Raw genomic sequence first — 26,553 nt, 5'->3', positions numbered from 1 at the left:
CTCAGCATGTAACCCTTGAAACATCCTACGTTCCTCTAAGACAAAGAGAAGACTATAGGGCTTCAGGGCAGTGTAGAGTGATAGCAAGTATGCTGATGTCAGCAAGATTCAATAAATATTTTGTTTTCCCACAAAATGTATTTTATAAGTATGGCAGCAGTCATACTAAACTCTATGACAGCTGGACAACTCTACAGAGCTGGCCTCTTGGGAGTCCTGGTGCTCGTAAACCTCTGGCACAGTTAAAGATTCCTTATTCAAGAGGTTGGTGTTTTATATATGTCATGTGGTCATTCCTGGCCACTACACAACAGTCAGAAACATGTCCTCTCACTGATAAATGAATGGTTTCGTTTAGCTATAATAGATATTGACAATGGGTCATACTGCCTTAAAGTCATGCCTCTTCTCTGTCCAGTTCCTGCCCCGAAAGTATTCTTTATAGCAGGGGTCGGCAACATTTGGCACACGGCTCGCCAGAGTAAGCACCCTAGCGGGCCGGGCCAGTTTATTTACCTGCTGATGCGGCAGGTTCGGCCGATCGCAGCCCCCACTGGCCGCAGTTCGCCGTCCCGGGCCAATGGGGGCGGCGGGAAGCCGCGGCCAGCACATCCCTCGCCCGCGCCGCTTCCCGCCGCCCCCATTGGCCCGGGACGGCGAACCGCGGCGAGTGGGGGCCGCGATCGGCCAAACCTGCTGCGTCAGCAGGTAAATAAACTGGCCCGGCCCGCAAGGGTGCTTACCCTGGCGAGCCGCGTGCCAAACGTTGCCGACCCCTGCTTTATAGAGAGGTCACTGTATATTTTTATCTGGAAATGAAACACATACCTACATTTAAGTGTCTCATCCTAACACATCTGCCACCAATAAACACATATCCACATATGCACCCCTCTGAGCTGAGGCCAAGCATAACATATTTCAGACCAAGAGCTTAATAGTCTGAGAAAGTTACAATGATCAAATACACATTTGAAATGAAAATACTATCTCAGCCATAACTACTGCATCATTACCATAACACCATCATATTCTTTCCAGATCACTAATTTTCTATAGAGATGATGGAAACTTTATCCCAAGTGAAAGATGTGGTAGGACTTTGAACCCTGAATCACTTTGATATCTACTACTATTTAACAGAGAAGTTATTCATTAAAATTCTATAAAGCTGCAGTATCAGATTAGCTTCTATAAATTTCTTACCACCACCACGTGGGCAGACTTATCTGCTTAAATTCATCTGAGACATTTAATTTGGACTATTACCCTTTGAAGTACCATTTGAGCGCAATAGGGCTGGACACAGGAAAGCCTGATATGCACGTTGATATTGCAAAGTGTTAAGACAAACTAGGAACCTCCAATTCAAAGGTGACTATGTGTTTTTAAAGTCACATGGGAAGTGGAGTGCTCATTGTATATAGGTCTCATCTGAGATTTCAGTCCAAATCATTAGGTACCAAGTAAAATAGTGAGTTTGGTGGTTTCCCCAGCTTCACATTACAAAACCATCAAACAGAGAAGAATGTTTTTGTATTAATAGGAACTGTTCACAGTGATCCAAATCACCTCCCCATGAACTGTCACACATCCATTGTGCTATATAAATAGGCTAGGAAGGTTTAGATTTGTATTGGTAAATGTCAGTAAACATCGATTTCACCATACACACACAAACTGACCTAAAAATATTTCCAAAGAAAGAAAAATGCTGCTTCAGAACTTACTACAGTTTGATTTAAAGATATTTACTTTATATATTTTGACATGATGTTGAAAATCTGTTTTAATTGTTATAAGCTTTAAGTTTTTGAATCTGTGTCTAGTCATTAAATAATTATCTGCCCCCTCCATAATTTCTCACAACTTTGAAAACTGAAATCAACACACACAAAAATTTAAAAATTCTTAAAACCCATAATTTTGCACAAGTGAAAATTTTAATTGATAAAAATAGAAAAAAAGTTTAAAAACAAACATTGATATTTTCCATCAAACTGATGATAAAAATTGAATTCTACCAAGCCTATCAATAAAATATTTCTATTAATATTATCAAACATTTGTATTGGGCTATAAATGCATACAGTATTTTAGAAACATACATAAACACTCTCTGCCCTGACCAATAACGAACAGAACTGCATTTATTCAGCTCCATCTTCAAAACACTTTATAATCATTTTCACCTAATTAATCTTCACCCTGCCCCAATTAGGTGCAGATTTATTAACCCCATTTTATAACCTCAAAGGTTAGTGGTGAGCTGCCAAGGAAAATATTGGGTCTGTGCCTTTTTTTTTTTTTTTAAATAATGTCTAGAAAAAGACCTCTCTTAATAATGTAGCACCCCCACTTCTTCAATTTAGGGTTGAAACAACTCACAACCCATAAATCTAAGGCTCCCAAAAAATCTTGCAGCAAAGGACAGGAACACCAGACTTAACATACCCGAAATTTAAACATAAGAACAAATTAATAAGCTTTCTGGCTTTCTTTATGCATCAGTGTAGTGGGAGGGAAAAAGGCACAAAAATAGTATTTTCCCCTCTCTGCAGACTCATTACCTTTAGATCTTTTGCCCTAGGCCACCAAAAGTGTGTGTGAGAGAGAGATGGGCTTGTAATTTAGGAGGTTCTGATTCCCAGTCCTATGCTCAGCCCACATGTCTAGTAACCAGGTATTTCATTACCAAGACCAAAAACCAGAAACAAGAGAACAATGCATCTTAAGCAGAAGCTACATGGGTAATCAAGGGTAATATTTGAAGATTAGGAAAAACAGCAGCCAGTTCTCAGAACACCAGAGGGTGCTATTGCACAGACAGGTTTCAAAGTAGCAGCCGTGTTAGTCTGTATCCGCAAAAAAAACAGGAGTACTTGTGGCACCTTAGCCCACGAAAGCTTATGCTCTAATAAATTTGTTAGTCTCTAAGGTGCCACAAGTACTCCTGTTCTTATTGCACAGACAGTTAATGAGGGGAAATCTCAGCAATAACACTGCATGAATAGCCTTTCTTGCACTTAACAGAAGAACAACGGTTCCAAGTTCAGGACACTAGGTCTTTTGGATGCAAATGAGTGGAAAAAGCCTTCCACAGACTGTTCAGTATGTGGATGGGCTACATTCCAGAGTTCAGATGTGAAAATAACCCTGCAGCTCCCAGCAGTATCCCTCCATGACAGTAAAGCACCATGCAAAGTTGTGTTATTTTGAAAAATGCTTTAGCAAAATCATGTGGCTTCAGGGAAGCTTTGCAGTCACTGGAACTGAGCCTCATGACCAAAACCAATTTTAATTTGCCAAAGAAAGGATTAATAGTGACAGTCAGGTAAAAAAAAAAAACCGTACTACTATAGAAAAGCTTCTATATGCGTATTAAAACACGTTATCATAACTGAATGTTCATCAAATTAATTTCTCTATCTGGAGGGTTTTTTTATTTCTTTCCTCTGGGACAACAAAACCCAAATAGTCAGTTTCCCTTTTATTTTATAATAAATTACCATTAGAAAAAGGATGGAAAATCAGAAAAACTGTTTCACAAAAAATTTCAGAATTGTTTCTGTTTTGCGTGGTTTGAAATGGACCCTTTTCTGCCAAACTGTCATGGAGCTTTTAAATTGAATTTTTTCATTTTCTTAATCATTATTTAAAAATTATTTACCAAAAACCTTTGGTGCTACTTATATCAGCGCCATAGAACCACTTTAGCAGATGGTTCTTAAAAAATAACTGTACAGAACCCTACCTGACACAGAGGAATCCAGGAACTGCAGTGATGCTTATATTAAGCACAATCAATGGTGCCAAGTCCTCAGCATTGGACTTGGTCAGCTCAGATGGATCTGGAGACCTCAATGCCACTTTGACTGATCTGACCCTCAGCACTTGTCTTGGCTGAATTGGCAGATCCAGGAACTTTCATCTGTTCATGTTGCTCACAAAACCAAGTTGGTTCTCCAGAGATGACAGTGCTGGATCCTTGCTACCAAATTCAGATGGATTCAGGGACCTCTGTACAGCACAAGGTGGACACAGAATCACTTTGGGCAAGCGGTTCTCCAGAGTCCTTGGTGCTAGGGCCTCAATATTGGACTCCCATTAACCCAAATGGATCTGGTCGCTAGGACCACTTTGGCCAGTGGTTCTCTGGAGTCAAGAAGTGCCTTTCTGGCGCAAACTTATCAACCAGGACAGATGCAGGGACTTCATTGCCACCTATGCCAAGCAGAATCTGAATTTACAGAGCTAGACTCACTTGACTAGGTCTAAAGAGCTTCCCTGGAGAGCAGGGGTGTGAAATGACCTTTCTGCTTTCACAGCATCAAATTATTCCCATGCTGTATGGGCATCTCTCTTGTCTCTGTCAATCAGCTTCTCTGAAGACAATCTAGCGATAAAACAAAAATAGCCTCCAATGGACTGAAGGAAAAACGACCATGTAAGAGTTGAGGATACCTAGTGTGATCTACACTCACTGCACCATTGATGCCTAGAAGGAACTGAAAGGCATTTGGGGCTACTCCCCATTTTATACCTTTGGCACGATCTGTAAAGGATGAATAAGGAGGAGTGAGTGGCCCCAATTGATGCTGCTCACCAGAAGATTTTGAAAGCTCATAGTGCAAGCTCCTTGAAACCACAAGTAGGAGTATGCAGAAGACACTCAAATGTGAACTGAGTTTTCTTACTGAAACCGTGGTTTTTAAGAAACAAAGGGCTTGTCTAGTCAAACAATTAGTGTACAGCAAGCTGGGTTGTAAATCTACAGTGCATTATCATGCCACATACTTGCTGTCCAAGTGGACTCTGCTACTGTGCACTAACAGTTCCCTTGTGCTCACTGACCTACTCCTGTTTCAAAGCAGAGCGGGTCAAAGCACACTAAGAAACTTTTAGTGCACGGTAGCAGGTTCACATGGACAGCTAATACATAGCATGCTAATACACTGTAGATTTACATCCCAGCTTGCAGTGCACTAACTGCTTGACTAAACAAGCCCAAAGAGTTTCTATACTGAATTTAAACACAATTTTGATACAATTTTAGATTAAAAGTGTGATGGAATATTTCACAAAAACAGAATTTTTTATGAAATAGTGTTGACATTACTGTAAGTCTAATTTTTGGAAAAAAGCCTTTTTTAAGCAAAAAAAGAAACTATGTGAAAAGTTTTGACCAATTCTACTTACTAATCAATATCATTTATGATTCTCAAATACTGCAGCATTGTGCTGATTGGGGTAAACACCATTTCTGCTGAAATCTTAAACATTTCATAAAATATTCCTGTCAGCCATTGGTTTTGTAAAAGTTAATTTTTCCAAAACCTAAATTTGGCTCCCATTTGTACCTGACATCATCTAGGAAAACTTTTGCTTACTTACGCAGGAACACCTTCAAATTCCTGTGCCGTTATTAAAGGGGCTTCTTTAATAAATTTTGGCTCTTTTGCGGGTTTCTTTACACATTCAGGTTCTGCAACTTTACTTTGTTCTTCAGACTTCCCAATTAGTCCCACAGTGCTGTAAAATGAATGAAAATTGAATATAAAAATAGCTGATAATCAGTAGTTATGAACATACCAACAAGTTACAAGATCTCTACTCACACAAATCTACAATTCCTTTTCTCCCACTGATTGATAGGACAAAACTACCGCGTTTGCAATAAGATGTACTTTTATTGACTGTTCATTATACCTCTTCATTTTTCAGTTAGAGAGAGGCTGGTACCAGGCTCAGTTACAAGTTCAACATACCACTGTATTCCACAGAACGTGAGAGGCTTTATTTTTCATCATTTGCTTGTGGCTCAAAAACATGAGCCAGGTTATGCACTTATTGGTCTCGTCATCAGACCCCTATGAAACACAGGTTCAAAACTTGGTAAGACTGACTCACCCGTTTATCCTGTGATGCAAATAAACTGAACCTCATGCAGCCTGCTGCGTAGTTCTCCTAGATGGGATCGGAAAAGCCACAGTCTTTTCTACTCTGAGTGAACTTTACCAAACCCATGGTACTTTTTAAAAAATCTGCCCCACCAAGCTCCTCAGATCAATATCCTTAGGTAAAATCTGTTTCCCTTCTCCCCAGTGTTGTACTGTATGCCAGTCACTTGGATGCCTCTGTTCTACATATTCTGGGCAGCAATATGAAGAGAAGGATGTATTTCACTGATTTATGTATTGTTTGCTAAGTGCTATGGTATTCTGTGGGATGAAAATTGCCATGTAAATGTAAAAAAAAAAAAATCATTAAAATAAAGTTGAAGTGTTACATAATGAAAGACTGACTTGCAATTTTTGTCCCAGGGGCTAACAGTATGAGACAGTGAGCAAGCCACAGCACTCTATAATTATGTCCTGATGGTAGCATAGGAGTGTAATATCAGTGCAGCTGATGATCTGGGTTTGATGTCTCATTTAAAAGAAGGCATCTCCACCAGTACAGTGCCCCACCACGAAGATAACCTGCTGGAGTATTAGTTCAGATTGTCTGAAGAGGATTAGTGTCACCTGCTGAATTAGCAATTAAATGCTCAAAAACTTTGTTTAGACAGAGTTAAGTTTGCCTAGTTCTGCCTTTTGCCCTTCCAGAATGTACACAATGGCTAAACTTAAACCTCTGGAAACCAGGAAACACAAAGTTAAGGCAACACAATCTTAATTCTGCCTCATGGAGCTGGCAATAGCCACTGGGAATGGTTCAATAAGGATGGTGCAAAGGTTAGGTTACCAAGTGAACTGATGGATTCGCCACCTCTTGAGGTCTTCAAATCAAGACTGGATGCTTTTCTGGATGATACGCTTTAACCAAACACAGGCTCAATACAGGAGTAATTGGATGAAATTCTATGGACCATGTTATACCAAAGGTCAGACAGATGATCTAATGGTGCCTTCTGGCCTTAAAATCTATAACAACTTAATAAGTAGACATGATGGACTAAAAGAATATGCCATTGTTTGCACTGTATTCATCAGATTTGAACTGCAACATTTATCTGCATGGACTCCAGCTTCATTGGGTGTAACTTTATTGAGTGGTGGAATGATTGGCTGGAGCAGCTTTGCAGAGCTGTGACCATGATATGATGAGATATGCATGTGCAACTTGTGGAATCAAGTATGCCCCATTTCAGTGCTGGATTTTGTAGGTTGTGTCAGTAGAAGTGCACAAGACTATGTTCTTGTCATGGGGATTGTCAGCAGTATGGTGGCATACATGATAGTGGTCTTTGAAGCTTAGTGAGAGGTAAGTGAAGGCAATGTCTCAGATGGAATCCACTGGGCAAGGCTGAAGGGGTAGAAACATTTAAAAAGTCTGGGGTAGTTTGTGTGGAGCAGGTTCAGGGATTGTATGTAGGTAGCTCCTGTTCACTACATCTGACCTAACCCTGAGTTTTGCCTGAGCAAAGAGAAGATGTTAGACTTTGCCCTACAGTGCTCATATGTGGACCCCTGCGCGGATACAAAATTTGCATCCGCATCCGATCCGCTATCCGCAAACATGGTCCGTTGATATCCGCAGATTTGCTGGGCACTACTCATATGCTCTGTCCCCAAAATGTTCTGTAGCATCTGTTAGGGTAGAGTGCTAGTATTTGTGCTACTGGTGTGTTGGGGCATCTCTTAAAAAGGACAGAGTTAAGGTTGCATTGCGGGGGTGATGTGCACCTTAAACTCTTCATTTCCTGGTTTTCAGAGGTTTAAATTTAGCCACTCTCCATGTTCTGAAAGGGCATGAGGCAGTAACTGGGCAACCTTAACTCTGCGGTAACAAAGTTTTAGGTATTTTATTTCCTTGTTTAAAAAAAATTTATCATCAGCATCCCCATGTACCACAGCACAGCTCTTCCCCACCACTGCCTTTGGCTCCTTAGTAATGATTAATCTTGCAACAGAATGTGAACACCTCCACTGTTCCTGTATCATCCTGTCTCCCGTGTCTATGACTGCCCCGCACAGCCCTGTTCTCCCTTTTCAGACTTCCTCTCCATGGAGAGACAGATGTCAGCATAGGATCCACAGGCTGAGGAATTGGAGAGAGGATGCAGGAACAGTGATAAAACCTAAATCAAGTCAGTGCAGACATTTTTAGAAGGGAGGGTCTCTGACCCCTTCCTTACAGCTCCACTTTTCCTTGCACTGCGACAACAATCCCATACATTCCCCACTCCCAACTGCTCAGACTTCCCCACCACTGTTTGGACACTGTTCCACCTCTTGCAACATTCCCTCCATCATGCCCTTTGCTTTGACCACCCCCACAACTCTGCTGCTCTGAGCACTGCACAAATACAGTATGTGGTAAGAAGCATTAGCACTCTAGATCTAACAGGAATGCTACTAATATATAGAACTTGACTGAGTCCCAAAGATTTGCAGTTAATATCTAGTACTAGGAGCAGAGATATACAGATTTTTTACACTGCCAGTGTCACCAGGAAATCTGCCTATGCGAGTAATACGTACCACTTTGGGATTGCTTTGGGCAGATGGGGAGGAATATTTTCACGGAGGTGCTGTGCTTCATTATAATCCCTCTTAATAGACTCCTGCATCTCCTGAAATTAAGAATATTGGACTCTTTCAGTAGTTTGAAGTTACCGAAAATGGTGCAATGGAAATGTTTCCATTTACTACCTAGATGATGCGAGAATGACCCTTAATGAATATGTCTTAATGTGATTAATGAACTTTGCTATTTCTCCACTATAGACCCTCACTCCTAACTCCCCAGAAGCAATCAGTGAAGCCTAAAAATTCAACTGCTTTTCAGTCTAAATAACTTGAGCCAGAGAAGCTAAGAGTGATCCAACTACAGAGGGGAAAAAAACTAAAAAGAAGGTGGCCACTGTAGTGAATAAAACTCTGCTTGCCACTAACAAGAGGGAGAAGACAGGAAGAATAAAGCTGGCTGCAATTAAGAGTCAAGGAAGGAGCTCCAAGGACTTCTCATTAGCATGCAAAGGAAGCGAAACTTCTGAGGTGAGGGCACCAATGAGGTCACACCCCAAGACTGACAGCTCTGAACATTTAGAATCAATTCTGCTTGTTTGTCATAATTTCATTGTTGTTCCTGACTTTATATTACTAAGGACAGTTTTATGCAAACAGGAGCTTTGTCTCTGGAGCTTTGTCTCTTCCTGCTTTTTATTCCTCAACCTGAAGTTATAATTTTGTGTGACATGATTATTTCCACAGCAACTAATTGCTTTTAGAGAATCATATTCCTACCAACACTGCCAGCAACTCTCTTGTAAATAAGATTTCAGTTTAAATAACTTGATTGACATGACAGGATACCTAAGGGTTGCCAGACGTACTAATGAGGCATAGGGAAGAATGATAGGAAGGTAAAAAAGTTTTACACAATGGATCTATTTTACATTACTATCTGGTGCTGATTTGGTGTCAGGTTGCCATTGTCTCTTCACATCCTAAAGAGTTTTCCTCACATGATTTCACCATTTCCTTGTAATTCTCCTGTAATTAAGTTTGACTGTCACCGAAATTTAAGAAAAACAGAATGTGACAGTATTTTCCTAATAGAACTATACTCATTAGAGGAGATATGTAATAAGAGCAATACATTAAAAAGGTCACAGGAGTAATCACATACAAGTGAATACTCATGTATGAATTGTAGGACACAAAGTGTATACAAATCATTTCATTGTCAGAGCCCAGATAACAGTGCTAGAAAATAGTTGTAAAATGAAAGAATATTCTGGGCAATGACATACAAATGAGCACACAACTTGCCCCGTTGGCTTCAGAAATCCTGGCTTCAGAAACAGTTTGAGCAGATAAGATGGACAATCATGGAGACACATTTCAGCTCAGGTGCAGATTTCTTCTGCAGGAGAATAAGACTACATGGGGCTAGCTATGCCAGGAAGAAAGAAGAGTCCATTTCATAGGCAATATTTCCAATCTGATGAGGGGAAAAAGGCCTGATCCAAAGCCCACTGGCTCAGTCCCAAAATGCAAAAACAATGATCAATATTTTGTTGTTCCAATGAATGCATTATACTTCTCTGCTCAACTCACTTACTATAACATTCTCATAACTCAAAGACATACCACCTAACGACCTAGAAAGGAACCATTCCGGACAGGTCTAAGAGATTCCTTTAAAGCTTCTCATTTTTATATTAGAATGCTACAAGCAGAACAAAATAAGATTACCTTGAGCGAATTCTTTAGTTTTTCTTGATGCTCAACTTCTATTTCCATTTTATTCAGGAGACCATTGAGGAGAAACATCTCATGCCCTATTTTACAGAGCACAGATTTCAAGGATGGCTCCTGACCTGTCAGACAGAGAGAGAGAGAGAGAGAGCGCGCACGAGTGCAAAATTAAAAAAACAACAACCCACAAGTGCCTGGTTCATACATCTCCCGTCTCTACCAACATTTTTCTAAATTCCTTCCCTACTCCCTGAAACTCCACATCATAGTTCCCAACCTTCTGGCAAAGAATGGCACTGTTCTCTTTGAACAGGGGTTATTATTCTGTGGCCTAAAGTGCTCGGTGCCATCCCAGCAAGGGGGATGAGAGCTGGAAATAGAATGAGTTAGATCTCAGCAAAACAGTAAAAAGCACTGCAAATCAACCACAGAGGTTGTTTGTAATTCTGAAATGTTCGTAAATCTAAAAAAACCCAAAACATTGTAGTTGTTCTTTCAAAAGTTTACAACTGAACAGTGACTAAATACAACTTTGAAACTTTACTACGCAGAAAAAAAAATGCTGCTTTTAACCATCTTAATTTAAATGAAACAAGCACAGAAACAGTTTCCTTACCTTGTCAAATCTTTTTTTATTAGTTTTTTAGTAGTTTACATTTAACACAGTACAATACTGTATTTGTTTTTGTCCCTACTGCTGCCTGATTGTGTACTTCTGGTTCCAAATGAGGTTTGTGATTGACCAGTCCATTCGTAATTCTGGTGTTCATAACTCTGAGGTTTTACAGTACTATTTTTTTCACAGAACCCCTACCTCATTCAGCACGCAGGAAGAACCCACTCTGGGGACCAATCCAGATTGTGTAGTACAAGAATCTTGTCCCTAGTCTCCTTGCCCAGTCAGTTCTCCTGACTCCTCATCCAATCTGCCTCTCCGCTTTCCACTACTGACTCCAAGTCCAAGTCTCCCTAATCAAGATCCTCATCCATTCTCAGTCTCTTTTCCACACCCTCTCCCTAGCTCTTTATCCCCCAGTCTCCTTCCTCCATGGCTCATTGGTCCAATCTCTTTGCCTGGACAGTTGCAGTTCTCCTGCCACATCTCAGCTCCTTGACAGATCTATCTCCCATCCACTCCAATACTGCTTCTTAGTCCCAGTCTCCTTGTCCATCCAGTCCCAGTCTCTCCCAGCTCTTCATACCATCACAGTGTTTCTCCCCCAGCCAGCTGGCTCCCAGTTCCCCATCCCTATCGTCTACTCTTCATCTCTGAACTCAGTGAATGTACTGTCTACAACCACTGCCTTGAATTCCTCTCCTCCGACTCCATGCACAACCCTCTTGCCTCTGATGTCTCCACTCCACTGAAACTGCTTTCACTACAGTTTCTAATGATCACTTCATGGCCACATTTCACCTCATCTCTAACATCTAGGATGGTGGAAAAACTAGTTTGACAGAGAGATGTCAGATTTCTATCCAGATATCTGTACTATTTAAGGATGCTGGGGGTTTTTTGCTTTCTGTAACCATATGCAGTATTAAAATTTTAAATTTAAAAAAACCCCACAGCACTAGAACTGCCCCTTTTGTTTGACAGAGAAGCCAAGGACTTATCATGCGCAGACAATAACCTACTCTTTTATGCCTACAGGTGATCTCCTGGGGGTTAGGGTAGATCCATTTTAGGTGGGGTAGTATGGGAAAGCTTACTGTGCCACTGGCCATGCTGTATCTGTTCTGTGGAGAAATCATCAGTCTAAAAGGCTGTCAGACTAGAACCATTCACTTCCCCAGGTTCTGTTTGGTATCCCCTCTAGTTCCCTGTTATTGCTCCTTTGATCCCACAATTTTGTCCCTGCCTTTTTCTGGTTGTCCTCCATGTCTATTAAGCTCCTCTCCTCTCCTCAGAGAGCCCCAGCTCCTTCAAGTAGGCAAAGTAGACTGGCATGTTACACAAACACTGAATTCTTAGTTGGTTTCCTCAGATTTACACAGTACATTTCCAAAAGAGGACACAGCTATAGCAAGAAGATCAGCATCAACAAAAATTATCCCACAGTTGTACATAAGTAATAGTATAGTAAAATAGCATCTTGAGATGAGCATTTAGATCTTTAATACTTGATGGAAAATCCTTTACTAAATATAATCCACATACCCAGATACACTCCCCTGAAAATAAAAACACCTACTGAGCTCTCTTACCCATGTTTCTTAACTGAAGAGTCTTTTTGATAGTTGAAATCTTTGTGTTGATGTGAGAGCATAAATCTTCCAAATCTGAAGAGGCCATATTCCCACTACTGCTCTACAAACAAAAAAAAAAAATTGGTACATTTAAGATATCCACCTTACAAGTACAAGCTTTTTTGCTGGACTTTGTGCTGTGTATGGCCCCAAGTGCAACCAGATAACCCCTGTATGCATGACGACAATGGACAGCAATCGACTCTCAAATGACAAAAAGGATATACTTGACCAGTTGACGGAACATTTCAGTTCGCTTTCTAATCACCCTTCCAATATTTCTGAGGAAGCAATTAATGCTCTTCCAGAACATCGACTAAAAGAACTTGCACTAGCCCCTACCTTATATGAGACCATAACAGCAATCAAGCAGATGTCACAAGGAAAAACACCTGGAATGGATGGCATTCCAGCAGAGATCTATAAGCAGGGTAGCTACCATACTACAAGGCACCTCACATTGCTCTTCTGCATTATCTGGGAGCAAAAAAGTCAGTACCAGAAGGATGCCAGCATTGTCTACCTCTATAGCAGTAGTTCTCAACCTCTTTACCATTGTAGGCCGCATATGCAACTCTCTCTGTGTTGTATGGACCTCATCCACACAATATATATACTACCTGTATGGCCCTGAGGATGTCACATGGGCCACAGCTATGCACTGATTGGGCCACAAGTGGCCCGTGGGCTGAGAACCACTGCTCTATAAAGATAAGATGCTAGGACAACCTGTGATAATCACCGCAACATTTCCCAACTCTCTGTTGCTGGGAAAATTCTTGCACAGGTCATTTTGAATAGACTTAACACCTATCTTGTGGAAACCATCCTCCCAGAGTCTCAATATGGATTTCAGTCTGGAAAGAGCACTATAGACATGATCTTCACAGCCCCTCGGCTTCAGGAAAAATGCTGGGAGCAGAATTGTGGTCTTTATATGGTGTTCATTGACTAAGCTCAAGCTTTTGACTCTAAGTTTTGAGAGAGACTGTAAACTTCTGTTCATCTTTGGATATCTTGCAAAGTTTATTTCTGTCAAATGGTGAGATATTAAACCCCTTCTCACTCCCTAATGACACCAAACAAGGTTGCATGCTGGTTCCACATCCTTTCCAGACCTTTTTTTCTCATTATACCTATGGATGTATTTTATGACATTGACAGATTATTTATCCAGTTCAACACTGATGGGAAGCTGTCCAATCTGCAATGCTTCCGTGCTCACATGACAACAGCATATTTACTAATTAAGGAGCTTTTATTTGCTGATGCCTGTGCGTTGGTTGCTCACTAGATTGATGACATTCAAGTTATAACTGATCACTTTGCTTGTGCAATCAATCATTTTAGTTTCACAATCAGCCGAAAGAAAACTGAATTACTGTACCAACCTGTGCCAGGGGGATGCTCAGTCCTACCTTATTATTAAGATCAACAAAGTTCCTCTCAAGTTCATGGAGAAGTTTTGCTACCAAGGGAATATGCTGTCACAGAATGTCACAATTGATTATGAGATTACCTATCACATTGTAACCATGCCTTTGTGGGTCACAACGGAGAATACCAAATTCCGGACAAACTGCTGAGAAATAGAGCAGATACACCCCAAAACTGGTGGTTATTCTCCCATAAGATATACCAAACCAGCAACACAAGTAAACTTCTGTTTCACCACACTGACTAACAAGAAGTCAGAAAAGCAGTTTCCTTAGATATTCCAGTCCTTGTATCACCACCAAAAACACAAGACTTAAAGATGAGTGGTTCTTTAAAACCAATTTCATCAAATAAAAGGTTCTTCTGATCCCAAAGGACCAGCCACACACCCAGGTCAATATATAACTCAGATCTTATGCAATAATCATGCTGTTGCCAATCCTTTAGTATCTAAAATCTAAAGGTTTACAGAAAGAAAGAAAGAAAGAAAGAAAGAAAGAAAGAAAGAAAGAAAGAAAGAAAGAAAGAAAGAGTTAAAATTGGTTAAAGGAATCAAATACATACAATAATTACAAAGTTCTTGGTTCGGGCTTGTAGCAGTGATGGAATAAACTGCTAGCTTAAGTCAAGTCTCTGGTTGCATCCAAATCATTGGAATGTTCTCAGTCCCTTGGTTAGAATGTTCCCATTAGGGTAAGTTCATAGTCCATAGGTTTGAGCAGGAAAGAGGAAACATTGAGATGTTTCCAGGGCCTTTTATAGCTTCTGCCATGTGGAGGGAAATCCATTGTTTCAAACAAAGCCCTCAGCACAGCTAGTGGAAAATTACAGGTAGCAAGATGGTGTTTGGAGTCACATGGGTAAGTCACATGTCCATGCATGATTTTGCTTAGTCACAGCAGGAAAGTCCATTAAGTGTAGATAGGCGTCTCCCATGGTCCATTGTGAGTTAAGTGTTCCTTGATGAGCCACTTAATTTGAATAGTTCCTTCAAGATGTGCAGGCTAAATATCTTGTGGGTGTTACTCCAGGAGCAAACATATTTGAAATACAGGTATAGAGCCAGTGCTCATAACTTCAAATACAAAAATGATACAAATAGCATAATCATATTCAGCAAATCATAACCTTTCCATAGACATCTTACTTGACATAATTTGTACAAGATTTGTTGCAATTATATAACAGTGGTAGCAACAATGATCTACATGGTCATATTTAATCAATCAGACACATATCCAAGGCCAGCTCCACATCCGGAATGCTGCAACACCACCAAATGAATGACAGGGGTATCAAAATAAGCACAAAGCTAAATTTATATTATTCTTCCAACACTTCTATATGGTTGAGAGATGTGGACAACATATCACAGGTTCATATATGCTGTCTTTGGTCTGTTTGCAGGGTCAAATGGTGGGACAAGATTTCCAATACCAAAATCCTTAGTTGTTGTTGGATATCTAGCATTCAAAGCAAGCTCATAAAAGTTCAGCTGTGTTGGTCCAGGCATCTTGTTCATATGGTCAATTCGAGCCTATCCAAGGCCAAATTTATGGTCAGCTAAAGCAAGGCACCCATTTCCATGGTGGCCAGTGCAAACAATATAGAGACACACTGAAGTCAAACTTGAAAGCATGTCAGGTTGACCCCAGCAACTGGGAAGCAACAGACCATGACAGGGCAAGGTGGCAGAAGATGTGTCATGTTGCCACTAATTGCTTTGAAGCAAGGCACATTAACACTATGTGAAAAAATGTGTACAGCACAAAACAAGTGTGCTACAGACAGCAACTGTCATGGACAGTCTTGTCTGTCCCACATATAACCATGTTTCCAGTTCTCACATTGGTCTGACCTCACATATACATGTTCACCACTGGCATTTGCTGAATCCTCATGTTAACATCAACATGAACTCCATCATCATAAGTACTAGTTATGCAAATAGAATTTAAAATGTACACTGCTTAGACAAAAATGAAGGGGAATTTCACCTAGCTTTTCCTGAAGAAGCAGACATAGTAAATGCTATTTAGTTGAGCAAACTGAAAGCAGGGCAGGGAGCATACTGAGGTAGGTGGTAAACTAGAGAAATCTATGTGCTTGAACTCTACAGATAAAATATTAGTATTGGTCCTTAGATTTATGGGACTGTATTGGCTCCCTCTGGCGGTTAACTAGAACTGAAAACTACGGGTTTTGTTGTGGTTGTTTTTATAACCCACACACTAGTGCATAGGTTGGCGAAATACGCATGATACTTGGCAGAGCTGTATAGCTACTCATGTTATGCACACACAGCCACAGAATTGGTAAAATGTCACACTCGTATAAGAAAGAGCTTATTTAGGAAAATTCAGACGGGAAAATCTTAGACCCTAGATTCCCAGTCAAAAAAATTAAAGCGGAGTTAAACTTGTAAATATGTATAAGGGAAAAAAAACTTTAATAAAATCCTTTGGGGTTTAAGAAACACAAATGCTTGAGAACCAGGATTAATTGTGTGAGGTGGGTTCCTAAAGCACAATGGATAGTATGCACACGTTGGAACTCTGCAGTTTTTAAAATGTACATATCAACCACCTTTAATAATTACATAATCCCCCTACTTACCCTACAAGTAGCCAAAGGAACTACTCCTCATCAAGGATGACAACACACATACACAAATTTGGAGTTTCTAGGCAAAACTATTTTGTATATTACAAGTCAACAAATAATTTCTCCAAACATGTTCAGGTTTTTAAACCCACATCTCTCAAACGTATTGCCCAATTTATGTCAGACTTTCCCAGGCGGGAGGGGGGAAAATCTATCCTGCCATAACATCAAACGTGAAATTACAGGTAGATTGGCTATGACTAAGCCAAAGAAACAAAGGGAATTGGTGAAAGTGGCAGGAAATCTATAGTGTAGACATGGCCTTTGGATTTACTGACTCTCAGTCTTATGGTCAGTCTATTCAAACAGTGATCTATTCTGACACCACAACACCCTATTTAAAAGGGAGGAAGCAGCTGTCAGAGCATTTACAATGAGGGGCCCTGAACTTTGGAATTCACATCTCCCCTTGATCCAAAGCACCCCAATTCTGTCAATCTTCAGGGCACACCCTATGCTCACCGTCTCCTTCAGGCTTTTAGGTAGCGAGTGGTGTGCTTAAGACTGGGAAAACTGGTATTGGAGTTGGGTGCTTTTTTTCCCCCTCTCCTGGAGTTGGAGAACATCCTGGGATATATTTTCATTTGTCTTAGTATTTGCACTTTTAATTTATGGCAAAGCACCTAGAGTCATGGCTAGGCAATTTTTTAGTAAATATATTCTATAGATCTAAATAAATAAAAGTACATAGACTGCTGAAAGGATTAAAACTCTGCAAATATATTCAGAACAGAATTAGGAGAGAGACCAACTGATTTATTACAGATATACAGACACTATGCAAATATACAATACACCTCTACCCCGTTATAACGTGACCCGATATAACATGAATTCGGATATAACACAGTAAAGCAGTGCCCCAGAGGGACGGGGCTGCGCACTCCGGTGGATCAAAGCAAGTTCGATATAACGTGGTTTCACCTATAACACGGTAAGATTTTTTGGCTCCCCAGGACAGCGTTATATCGAGGTAGAGGTGTAGTTACTCCTATGCAACTAAATCTCTCCCCATGAGTATCTGGAGTGAACTGCTAATTACACCTAATTATTCCTATTGGACTTGTTTCCTGTTTTCTTACGAAACCTTTTACTGTATATTCATTCCTGCCGACACTGAATATTCAATCATTCCTAGAATATGTATTCTTAATGAATGCTGATTTATTCTGCCTCAAACCCCATATGCTCTTCTGAGCCTTTCAAATGCCACAGGTCAAAAGGGTCAACTTTTCACACACTAAAGTAATAAGTGGTGTTTGTGAATTAAGATTAGGGTCAAATCACATCGTATTTATTCAGGCTAAACTTCCGCTGAAGGCACACTGGGGTCCTAAATAAAAATTACATTTGGGATTGATCCAAGGTTGATTTTCCACACCTAGACTTACTAGGACAATGATCCTAATATGATTCAGAATGCACCTGGCTGCTCTGTCAATGTCCCACACTTTCTCCCAGTTCTAGCAGTGCTGAGCCCATTGACATCACACTGTGCCAATAGTCATATTTATTAAAAAAAAAATTGTAATTTTAATGTCTACTGTAGTCAAGACAGTTAGGGCTATCTCCTATGTTCCCATCCTACCCCAGAGCTCCCAGTTTTAGATTAGTTGAGTAACTCTTAAGTGGACCTTCATACTTAAATAGCTAAATACTTTCCTAAATTAGTACATTTCCTTTGCCAATATACCACTTGTAGGAAAGTAGCATGACTATTTTGGGGTACAGATTTAAGTTTTTGATCTGATGTAAAACTGAACCAAAGCTCATTATAATCTGCCCAATTGACTCAAACTCTAGTTAGCATACAAAGAAAGTTTTTTCTTAACATCCAGGGTCCATTAAACTTTTTCTTATATGACATTTTAAAGAACTTGAATTACAATAATAATTTTAACACAGATCATTCAGAACAAGAGAAAAACAATGAGTGTTGTAATACAATCTAAAATATAGTTGTACACAAAGAAAATCAGGTTAAATATTCTCTGTCAACAGCTGCCTGGTGCAGCAGGAGATGTATAAAACCAGAACACCACTCCCTGAAGCTTGTTGATAATAATCTTAACATTCTACACAGCACCCAGATGCTATTTCCATTACCACTTTGTAATGGGAACAACAATGTCTTTCACAGCCACTGAAGGGAGAGAGCCAAAGGAAAATAAGAGTGAAAGCACAGACCTGAATATAAACAGTTATTAACTCAACACCACTTAGAATTTATGTAATACTTGACACGTTCAAAACACTTTACCAACATTAATTCATCATCACAAACCTCCTGTGAACTAGGCAATATCCGCACTTTTCAGAGAAGCAAGGATGCCCAAAATAACCAAGGTCCAGATGTTGGATCTGCACCAGTGGAATCTTGCGCCCATGCTGAGCTGCACTGACTTCACTGGGGCTCTCTCACATGTAACCAGGTGCAGAATCACGGCCCAGCTCCGTAACAATGCTTGCATTACAACTCAGGAATTGCCAACTCCCAACTCTATGGCTATTTCTTAGCAGGAATGTACACATCTAAAAACAAACGCAGCAATACAAAACAGAACTTGTGCAACATGGTGATTCAGTTTCCTACAGGAAACTCCATTTTCTGACTTGTGAGCATCGTTCTCAACCTTAACATTACATTTGCTTAAATTTTTGTATTTGAATTTAAATTTTCCATGCCCTACAAAAAAAATATAAAACTATTAAAAGGACACCGTCCATACGGAAGTGTAAACTTCAAAACATGAATTTAAAGTGGTTTGAGGTGCCACACCAAACCTTGAGTCTCTGCCAGTTTTTGTAGTTTTAAAACCACATTTTCCTAATACTACCATGTTTTCTTTCCTTTGTGGCTGTGTGAGTGGCCCACACAAACAACAGGGGGAAATCGGCAGATATCTACAAAGTAAAGCTGACTTTGCACAAAGTGCTTTTGAACCTATGAAGTAAAAAAGTTAAAATAGTATTTTTTCCCTCTAGCTTCTTTCACAGGATCATAGAAATAAAGGGCTGGAAGAGACTTCAAGTGGACTAGATTGGACATCTAGTCCAATCCTCTGTGCAGAGGAGGCAGAATTAAGCAGACCTAGACCATCTCTGACAGATGTTTGTCTTTCAGTTTATAGCAATCATAGGCCAGGTCTAAACTACAACCTTTGGTTCACACAAGTTATGTTGACATATAGCTACCGAAGTTTGTTTATGCTCATGCGTACATGGCTACTTGTATCGGCACTGTGCATACTCTTGAGGAGTACTTGAGTCAATGCAAAGTATGGTGCACAACGGGTAAGTATCCCAGTGTGCCACATGCTGCCATCCAGTGTGATGCCTTTTGGAAAATGTTTGCAATGTGTTGTGGGATAGAAATGATTCACTTAAAGATCTATAGAGAAGCTAGGAGTCAAGTTCCAAGCATGCACCTTTCTCCATCCCATAATCCCATCCATATACCATAATTTTTATGCCTTTTTCAAAAATTCCACAAACCCATGTGGCATTTTTCAGCATCTGCCATCTCTGACAGAAGCATGGAGCCTGCAGAGCTTTGCATTATTCTCATGACCATTGAAAATACAGAACGCACAATTCTCCTGTACATGCAGACATGCAGGAAACACCGTAACAATGGGGGACACAATGTTGTCTTTGAGGACAGTTTACTGAAAATAATTCAAGGCTGTTGTTGGGTGTCCATAGAGCTACAGCTGACTGCAAAGCACTGTTTCTGATCCTGAGAAACAAACACTGACTGGTGGGATTGCATAGTAACGCAGGTTTGGGACAACGAGCAGTGGCTGTAGAACTTTCAGCTGCAGAATGAGAGCTGCACTGACAGTGGAGAAGCAACTGACACACTCTGGAAGCTTGCAACACCGGTTTGCTCACCGTCAGTGTAAAATCATTTTAGAGCTGAAAATCCAGCGGGGGGCCATTAATCATTTCCTGCTCTGGCAGGACTGTGATCCTTGGCAGCATGCAGGACATAGTGGATGGATTTGCAGCAGTGGGGCTCCTGAACTGCAGTGGGGCACATCCCTATTTTGGCACCAGGCCACCTTGCCCCAGGGTACATCAACAAAGGACTACTTTTCTATGGTCGTACAAACGTTGGTGGATCACCTGGGACACGTCGTTGATATCAGTGTGGGCTAGTCACAGTTATCTTTAAGATAACAAAAATTGTTCAAAGCAACAGAGGGTTCTGTGGCACCTTTAAAACTAACAGAAGTATTGGAGCATAAGCTTTCGTGGGTGAATGCCCACTTCATCACTTGCGTCTGATGAAGTGGGCATTCACCCACGAAAGCTTATGCTCCAATACTTCTGTTAGTCTTAAAGGTGCCACAGGACCCTCTGTTGCTTTTTACAGATTCAGACTAACACGGCTACCCCTCTGATACTTGACAAAAATTGTTCAGAAAGCTGCAAGCACAATGTTTTTTCCCCACTGGCAGATTATCACTAGTGATATGGAAATTCACCCAGTAATTCTGGGGGACCCAACCTAACCCTTGCTCTTCTGGCTCATAGAACCATACGCCAGCCACCTTAACACACCAAGGAAAGATTCAGCTACCTGCTCAGCAGGTGCAGAATGACTGTTGAATGTGATTTGGGTAAACTGAAAAGATTTGGATCTCAGTGAGAAAAATACCCCAATTGCTGTAGCTGCCTGTTGTGAATGCATAACGTGTGTGAGGCAAAGGGGGAAAAAAGCTTCCCCCAGAGTAGAGGTGGAGCAGCTGTCTGCTGACTGTGAACAGCCAGACACAAGGGTCATTAAAAGAGCTCAGTATGGAATTACGTGATTGACAGAAGCTTTGAAAGAGCAATGGAATGGTCAGGCACAGTAGTGTTCTGTGCTGGACTGTTCTCTGGGCCTAGAGCTTTGGGTGCTGCTAGGAATTGTTTAGCATTTGCGGAATTTATAAAATGCAACTGTGTGTGTTCCTGAACCTATGAGTTATGTGGTGCTTTCTGTGCATTTACAAGTACTGTGTCAGCACTGCTATGCCTTCTGTAATATCCATTGTGAACTAAACAGTTTTATTCTCCGAAAATAGATATGTATTGAATGGCAAAAATAGTGCAAAAGAAATGTGCAGAAAACAAGAGACAATGCAATACAAACGTGTAACAAATTAACAGAATGAGACTATGAAATAGGAGAGGCAGCAAACATTTCTGTCCATTTCAGTGCAAAAAATGTAATCCATTGTGGCTATGCATACACCCTCCGTAGTTCTCATAGGCGAGTGTATGAGAAGCTGTGATTTTCCTTGCTGTCCCACAGTGTGAACTGATGGGGTAGTGATGCACCCCATGATGCCACATGGGAGGGGGGGAGGGAGGTGGTGCATGGGTAGGGAGCAGTAACCATGGAGTTCTTCAGAAAGTGGGGAGTCTGGGATGTTTGGACCTATAGATCAGCTAGGGTCTGCAACATTTGTGTTTGCTGCCTGAGAAAATCCATTATGTCCTGGTGCATCTTCTCCTTTTTCTGTGCCTTCCTCCTCTCTGTTCTTTTCTTCTCCATGTCTGCCATTTTGGCACTCTAGGCCCTTTGGTCATGGTCTGATGCAGCACTTGCTTGCAGGCTCTCACTGAACATGTCCTCCCTACTCCTCTTCTTTCTCCTTCTCATCGGGGTCAGGCATTCTGCAGGTGTGGAGGGAGCACCCTCAAGGCTGCAATAGTAGCAGCTGCTGATAAAAACCAGACAGATGTATCACTGGATTTAGTCACAATGGAAAGGGAAGTTTCAAAACTCCCTTATCTAATTCCCACAAAAACTCTTAATAAGACATACTGACTCCATTCAGCTTTGGAGCACCTCTGCACAGCAGTGCTCTCCAGCCCCAGCTATAGTGAGTATGGCTGGCCAGAGGCAAGGAATTTCAGTTGCATGAAACAATAAAAGTTCGGTCCCTTTTCCATGGGCACTAGTATAGGGCAATGACACTGAATACTGGTACCATTTTCCATAGGCTGTGGTATTTTTAGTTATGTCACTCCCGAGGGTAACAAAGGTACACATAACATAGCTGCTACTGGGATCCCAAACCCACCCAGAGCCATATGCTGCTAGCCTGTTTACTGCAATGGTGCCAGGTGAACTCATTGCAGAGTGGCATGGGAAAGTATCCTACCACAAAGGAAGAAATAAGACAGCCTTCGCTAGAAACCTTAGAGTATGAACTGCAGAGCAACACCATGAAAGTTGCATCGAGATAGCCCAGGAGGATTCAAGAGACATCTCTATGTTCATAAACAAACTGCTCTGAACCCCTGTCCCCCGCTTAATCCAACACGGGAATGAAAAGCAGATGCCAACTTTACCTCTGTTTGTTGTACCACTACCTCCTCTTGTAGGAGTAACACTGTGACAAGTCCATACCTGTGTCTGGTTAAATTTGGGATAGGATGGGCACCATCTTTAAATTTAAACACTGTAAGGAAAAATGCATGCATATACTTACCCATGGTCCCTTCCCCTCCAACGGGGTTATCCATGCTTGGCTAGGGAAACTGGGTAGACTGTGGCAAAGTCTCAAACAGATCCTAACTTGTGGCATGGCTTGAACTCCCTGCCATGTCTTGCCCCCTCATCCTCTTCCTCCTTGCTGTTCACAGCAGCGAGTCTGTTGTCTTATCCATGGTGGTCTGCAGTGTGCTGGTTGAGTCTCCACCAAGTATGACATGCAAGTCACTGTAAAAGTGGCAAGTCTGTGGCTCAGCCCCAGCTCGATGTTGCACTCACTGCCTTTGTGGTATGCCTGGCATAGTTCCTTTACTTTCATGCTGCTGATACCTGTCATACCCTTTTCCTGCATTTCCTGTGCAATCTGTTAGTAGATATCCACATTTCTACTGCTGATCCATAGCTGTGATTGCACAGCTTCTTCTCCCCACAGGGCCATGAGATCCAATACTTCTTGCCTGCTCCAGACAGGAGTGTCTCTAGTACATGGCATCGTTGCACACAACAAGAGAGCACCGCTAGGTGTGCTTGCCAAGCTGGGCAATCAGGAAAAGGCATTTCAAAAATGTGTGGTGGGGTGCCTTTCGGTCTCTGGGACCACTGGGCAGTAGAGTTCACACTTGTGACCAGAGAGGTCACTGTCGCAGGGAATGGGGCATTGTAGGACAGGCACTGGAGGACCGTTCAGGTCGACACAGGTCATACAGTGTCTACACACTTGTACTACGTCAACCTCAGTAGGTTGACTTCAGCTCTATGCCGCTTGGGGAGGTGGTTTTACTGCATCGCCGTAACAGGTCACTTATGTTAGGTAGAGACAAATTTAAGTATATAGACATGTACAAATAGGTTGACACAAGGCAATTTATATTGACTTAACTTTGCAGCATATACCAGGCCTTAGGCTTTGATCCAGCAAGAACTTATACATGTGAGGAAGCCTCACCAGGTTCAGTGGAACTATTCAGATGCATAGTGTTTGGAGGACCAGGGCTTTAGATGTTACTTTTAACAGCAGTGGGGGGAGTCACATTTGCGTCTGAAATATAAATTGATGGGTGCTTTAAGCATAAAGGAGCTTGCAAGCTTTACCAGCTTTACTAGAGGACTTTAGATGCTCTTTGAACCTCACCTATTGGGGTTGTAAAGTTTACAAGTTCCCCTGGGTTTTGCTGGTAGAACTTGGAGGCCTAACAATTTCCTCTTACATCAATTAGCAGCTCTGCAGGAACACAAAAATTTCAATACAGAATCTGTTTCTACATTAAAATCCCTCTACTAATATTTCCTACATTGAAAACCTCCATTATAAATATCAGCTCAGACTCTGATCCTACAAACAGACATGCAGGCAGAGTCCTCAATGGTGCTTCTTCACATATATAAAGTTAAATATGTGCATGTTTGTGAGATCATGGCCTCAGATATTAATTTATGCCCAATCCTGTAATTAGTGGAGTTCTCTGTGGATCTAATGACAAGAGATTTCCCCACACCTGTGGATCTGACTGCTGAATGAGGTCTAAGAACCCAAACCTGAAATGCCATCAGCGAGCACAGAAATAAATGGCACTGCAGGACCATCGATGTCATGAGCAAAATTGTAAAGGGAAAGGGAAAGTCATCACTGCCACAGCTTCCAGCCTGAGGGAGAAGGGGGTCAACACTGTTCCCACACCAGTTTTCAGCCCTCACGTGGAAGAAAAGAAGCAGCATGAAGGAGGAGGAAACAGTTTGAGGATGCTTAGTGCAGCAGGGCTCAGCACTTCCCACTCCTCACCCAGCTGATTGGACTTGGGGTGAGGGGAGCTACAGAGGACCAGAGGTTGGGGGCATACACAGGCTCAGTGGTGGAGCCTTGTGGAAGAGATATAAGGGGTGTTTGGGGGCGGGAGGAAGGAGGAGGATATTTTGGAGCTGGACAAAACTCAGCAGCTAGGGGGCCAGTAGGCTAGGGGATTAGTGATACTATAACGGTCTGACCCAGTATGGCCGCTCTTATGTGTAACTTCAGTAACAACACATACTGCCAAACTCCTACTATAATATACATCAGATGGGTATATGGTATTCCACATACATTAGACATGGCTCCTGACAAGCATGTTACCATCTTATATCTGTCTGATGTGCAAAGTACAGCTCAGTGAGTGAGCAGAAGGGATTAAAACAGAGGGGCCACAAGTGCAGCTTGAATGGCAGGGAAAGCAACCAGGGAGACAGAGGGAGGACAGTGTAAAACTGTGAGCACGCCCTTCTCCCTCTTTACATTACACCTTCTCCAACCCCTTGGCATGTGATGTACACCAATGTCGACACCTGTGTGTGACATAACCCTTCTGAACCGGGTCCTATATCGCAGCTGCTGCTAGCCAGGCCCACCCCCTCCTCCTCAACCTGTCCAGAGCTGGCTTACAAGACAGGCTGGCACAGAGCCCATGGGAAGGGCCTTCCCTGGGTCTGCAGGAAGGTCCACAATGTGCAGCAGGGCAAGGAGGAGGGGGGGCGAGTGGGTGCCTGGCAGAGGGGAGGGAGCCGTTGGGTCCCTTCCCTAGGCAGGTGGGGAGTAGAGATAGGCGCCTCCACCCAGAGCCATGCTCCTAGGGACCCCTCTTCCCCACCAGGCCCCTCTCGTACCCCTCACCAAGGCCGCCCCCAGCCATACCGGGGACCACCCTTGTTCCCTGCCTGCTCACCAGGCCCCTCTCACCCCTCCCAAGGCACCCCCCAAAGCCGTGCTGGGGACCAGACCCCTCCCCTGCCTGCTCACCAGGCCCCTCTCAGCCCCCGCCCCTCTCAGTGCCCCAAGCCTCCCCTCAGACTCACCGCGGGAGGCTGGGGCCCGTATGAACCGGGAGCAGTGCGCGCGCTGTAGCCATTCAAACCACCCGCGCTCGGCAGCGGCAAGTAACGCGAGAAGTCAAGAGACCCCCCCGCCCCCGGTCCTTTCGGGAGCGGCTTCACGGGCATGCGCGGGAAATCTGAGCATGCGCACTACTAGCCGCGGTGAAGCTAGTTGCCGTCCCGCACTGGTAGCAGTCCCGGCCCTGCCTGAGAGTGCTGCTCCGGGAGCGGGAGGGGCAGGGCTCTGCGGAGCTGGAGCAATGAGTCTGGGGACTTGAGTTACGGGGAAGCGGGTCGGTACCCAGTGGGGGGTAAGGGCAGGCGGAGCCCTTTAGGGGATAGAAATCCCCCGAGCTGGATTATAGGGGGCGGGGGAAGAACAGGAAGGGTCCCCGGATCTGGGTTGTGGGGTCGAGGGGTAGGAACTGGAAGGGTCCCTGGAGCTGGGTTTGGTGGGCCAGGAGAAGGAAGAGGAAGGATCTCCAGATTGGGGGCAGGAGGGATCCCAGGGGCTGGGCTGGGTTGGGTTTGGGGGGGGGGGGAGGAACATGAAGGGACCCTGGTGCTGGGTTTGGGGGAGGTGCAAGAGGTGTTCATGGAGCTGGGTTTTGGGGAGCAACAGGAAGGGTCCCCAGAGCTGGATTGGTGGTGGGGGGGGTG

The 26,553-nt window shown here is 42.5% G+C and overlaps 1 protein-coding gene across 2 annotated transcripts in view; it reads right to left on the bottom strand.

Annotated features, from left to right (window-relative positions):
- SKA1 (spindle and kinetochore associated complex subunit 1) overlaps window positions 1-26,106 on the bottom strand; it is a 39,763-nt gene extending 13,657 nt beyond the window's left edge. Inside the window, exons 1-5 of one of the 2 annotated variants that reach the window (XM_005296877.4) lie at window positions 25,876-26,106; window positions 12,417-12,514; window positions 10,206-10,330; window positions 8,487-8,578; window positions 5,395-5,532 (exon numbers count right to left, since the gene is read on the bottom strand). In XM_005296877.4, coding sequence (XP_005296934.2) covers window positions 5,395-5,532; window positions 8,487-8,578; window positions 10,206-10,330; window positions 12,417-12,514; window positions 25,876-25,928 — 506 coding nt within the window. In that variant the 5' untranslated portion in view covers window positions 25,929-26,106. Of the gene's footprint in view, window positions 1-5,394; window positions 5,533-8,486; window positions 8,579-10,205; window positions 10,331-12,416; window positions 12,520-25,875 lie in introns of both variants that reach the window. The other variant, XM_024103373.3, reaches the window with a different exon arrangement.
- Window positions 26,107-26,553: the final 447 nt, after the last annotated feature.

Source organism: Chrysemys picta, chromosome 6 (assembly GCF_011386835.1).
Source record: "Chrysemys picta bellii isolate R12L10 chromosome 6, ASM1138683v2, whole genome shotgun sequence".
Classification (NCBI taxonomy): Eukaryota; Metazoa; Chordata; order Testudines; family Emydidae; genus Chrysemys; species Chrysemys picta.
Note: the sequence above shows the minus strand (reverse complement) of the source record. Positions and strands in the feature narration are given on the sequence as shown.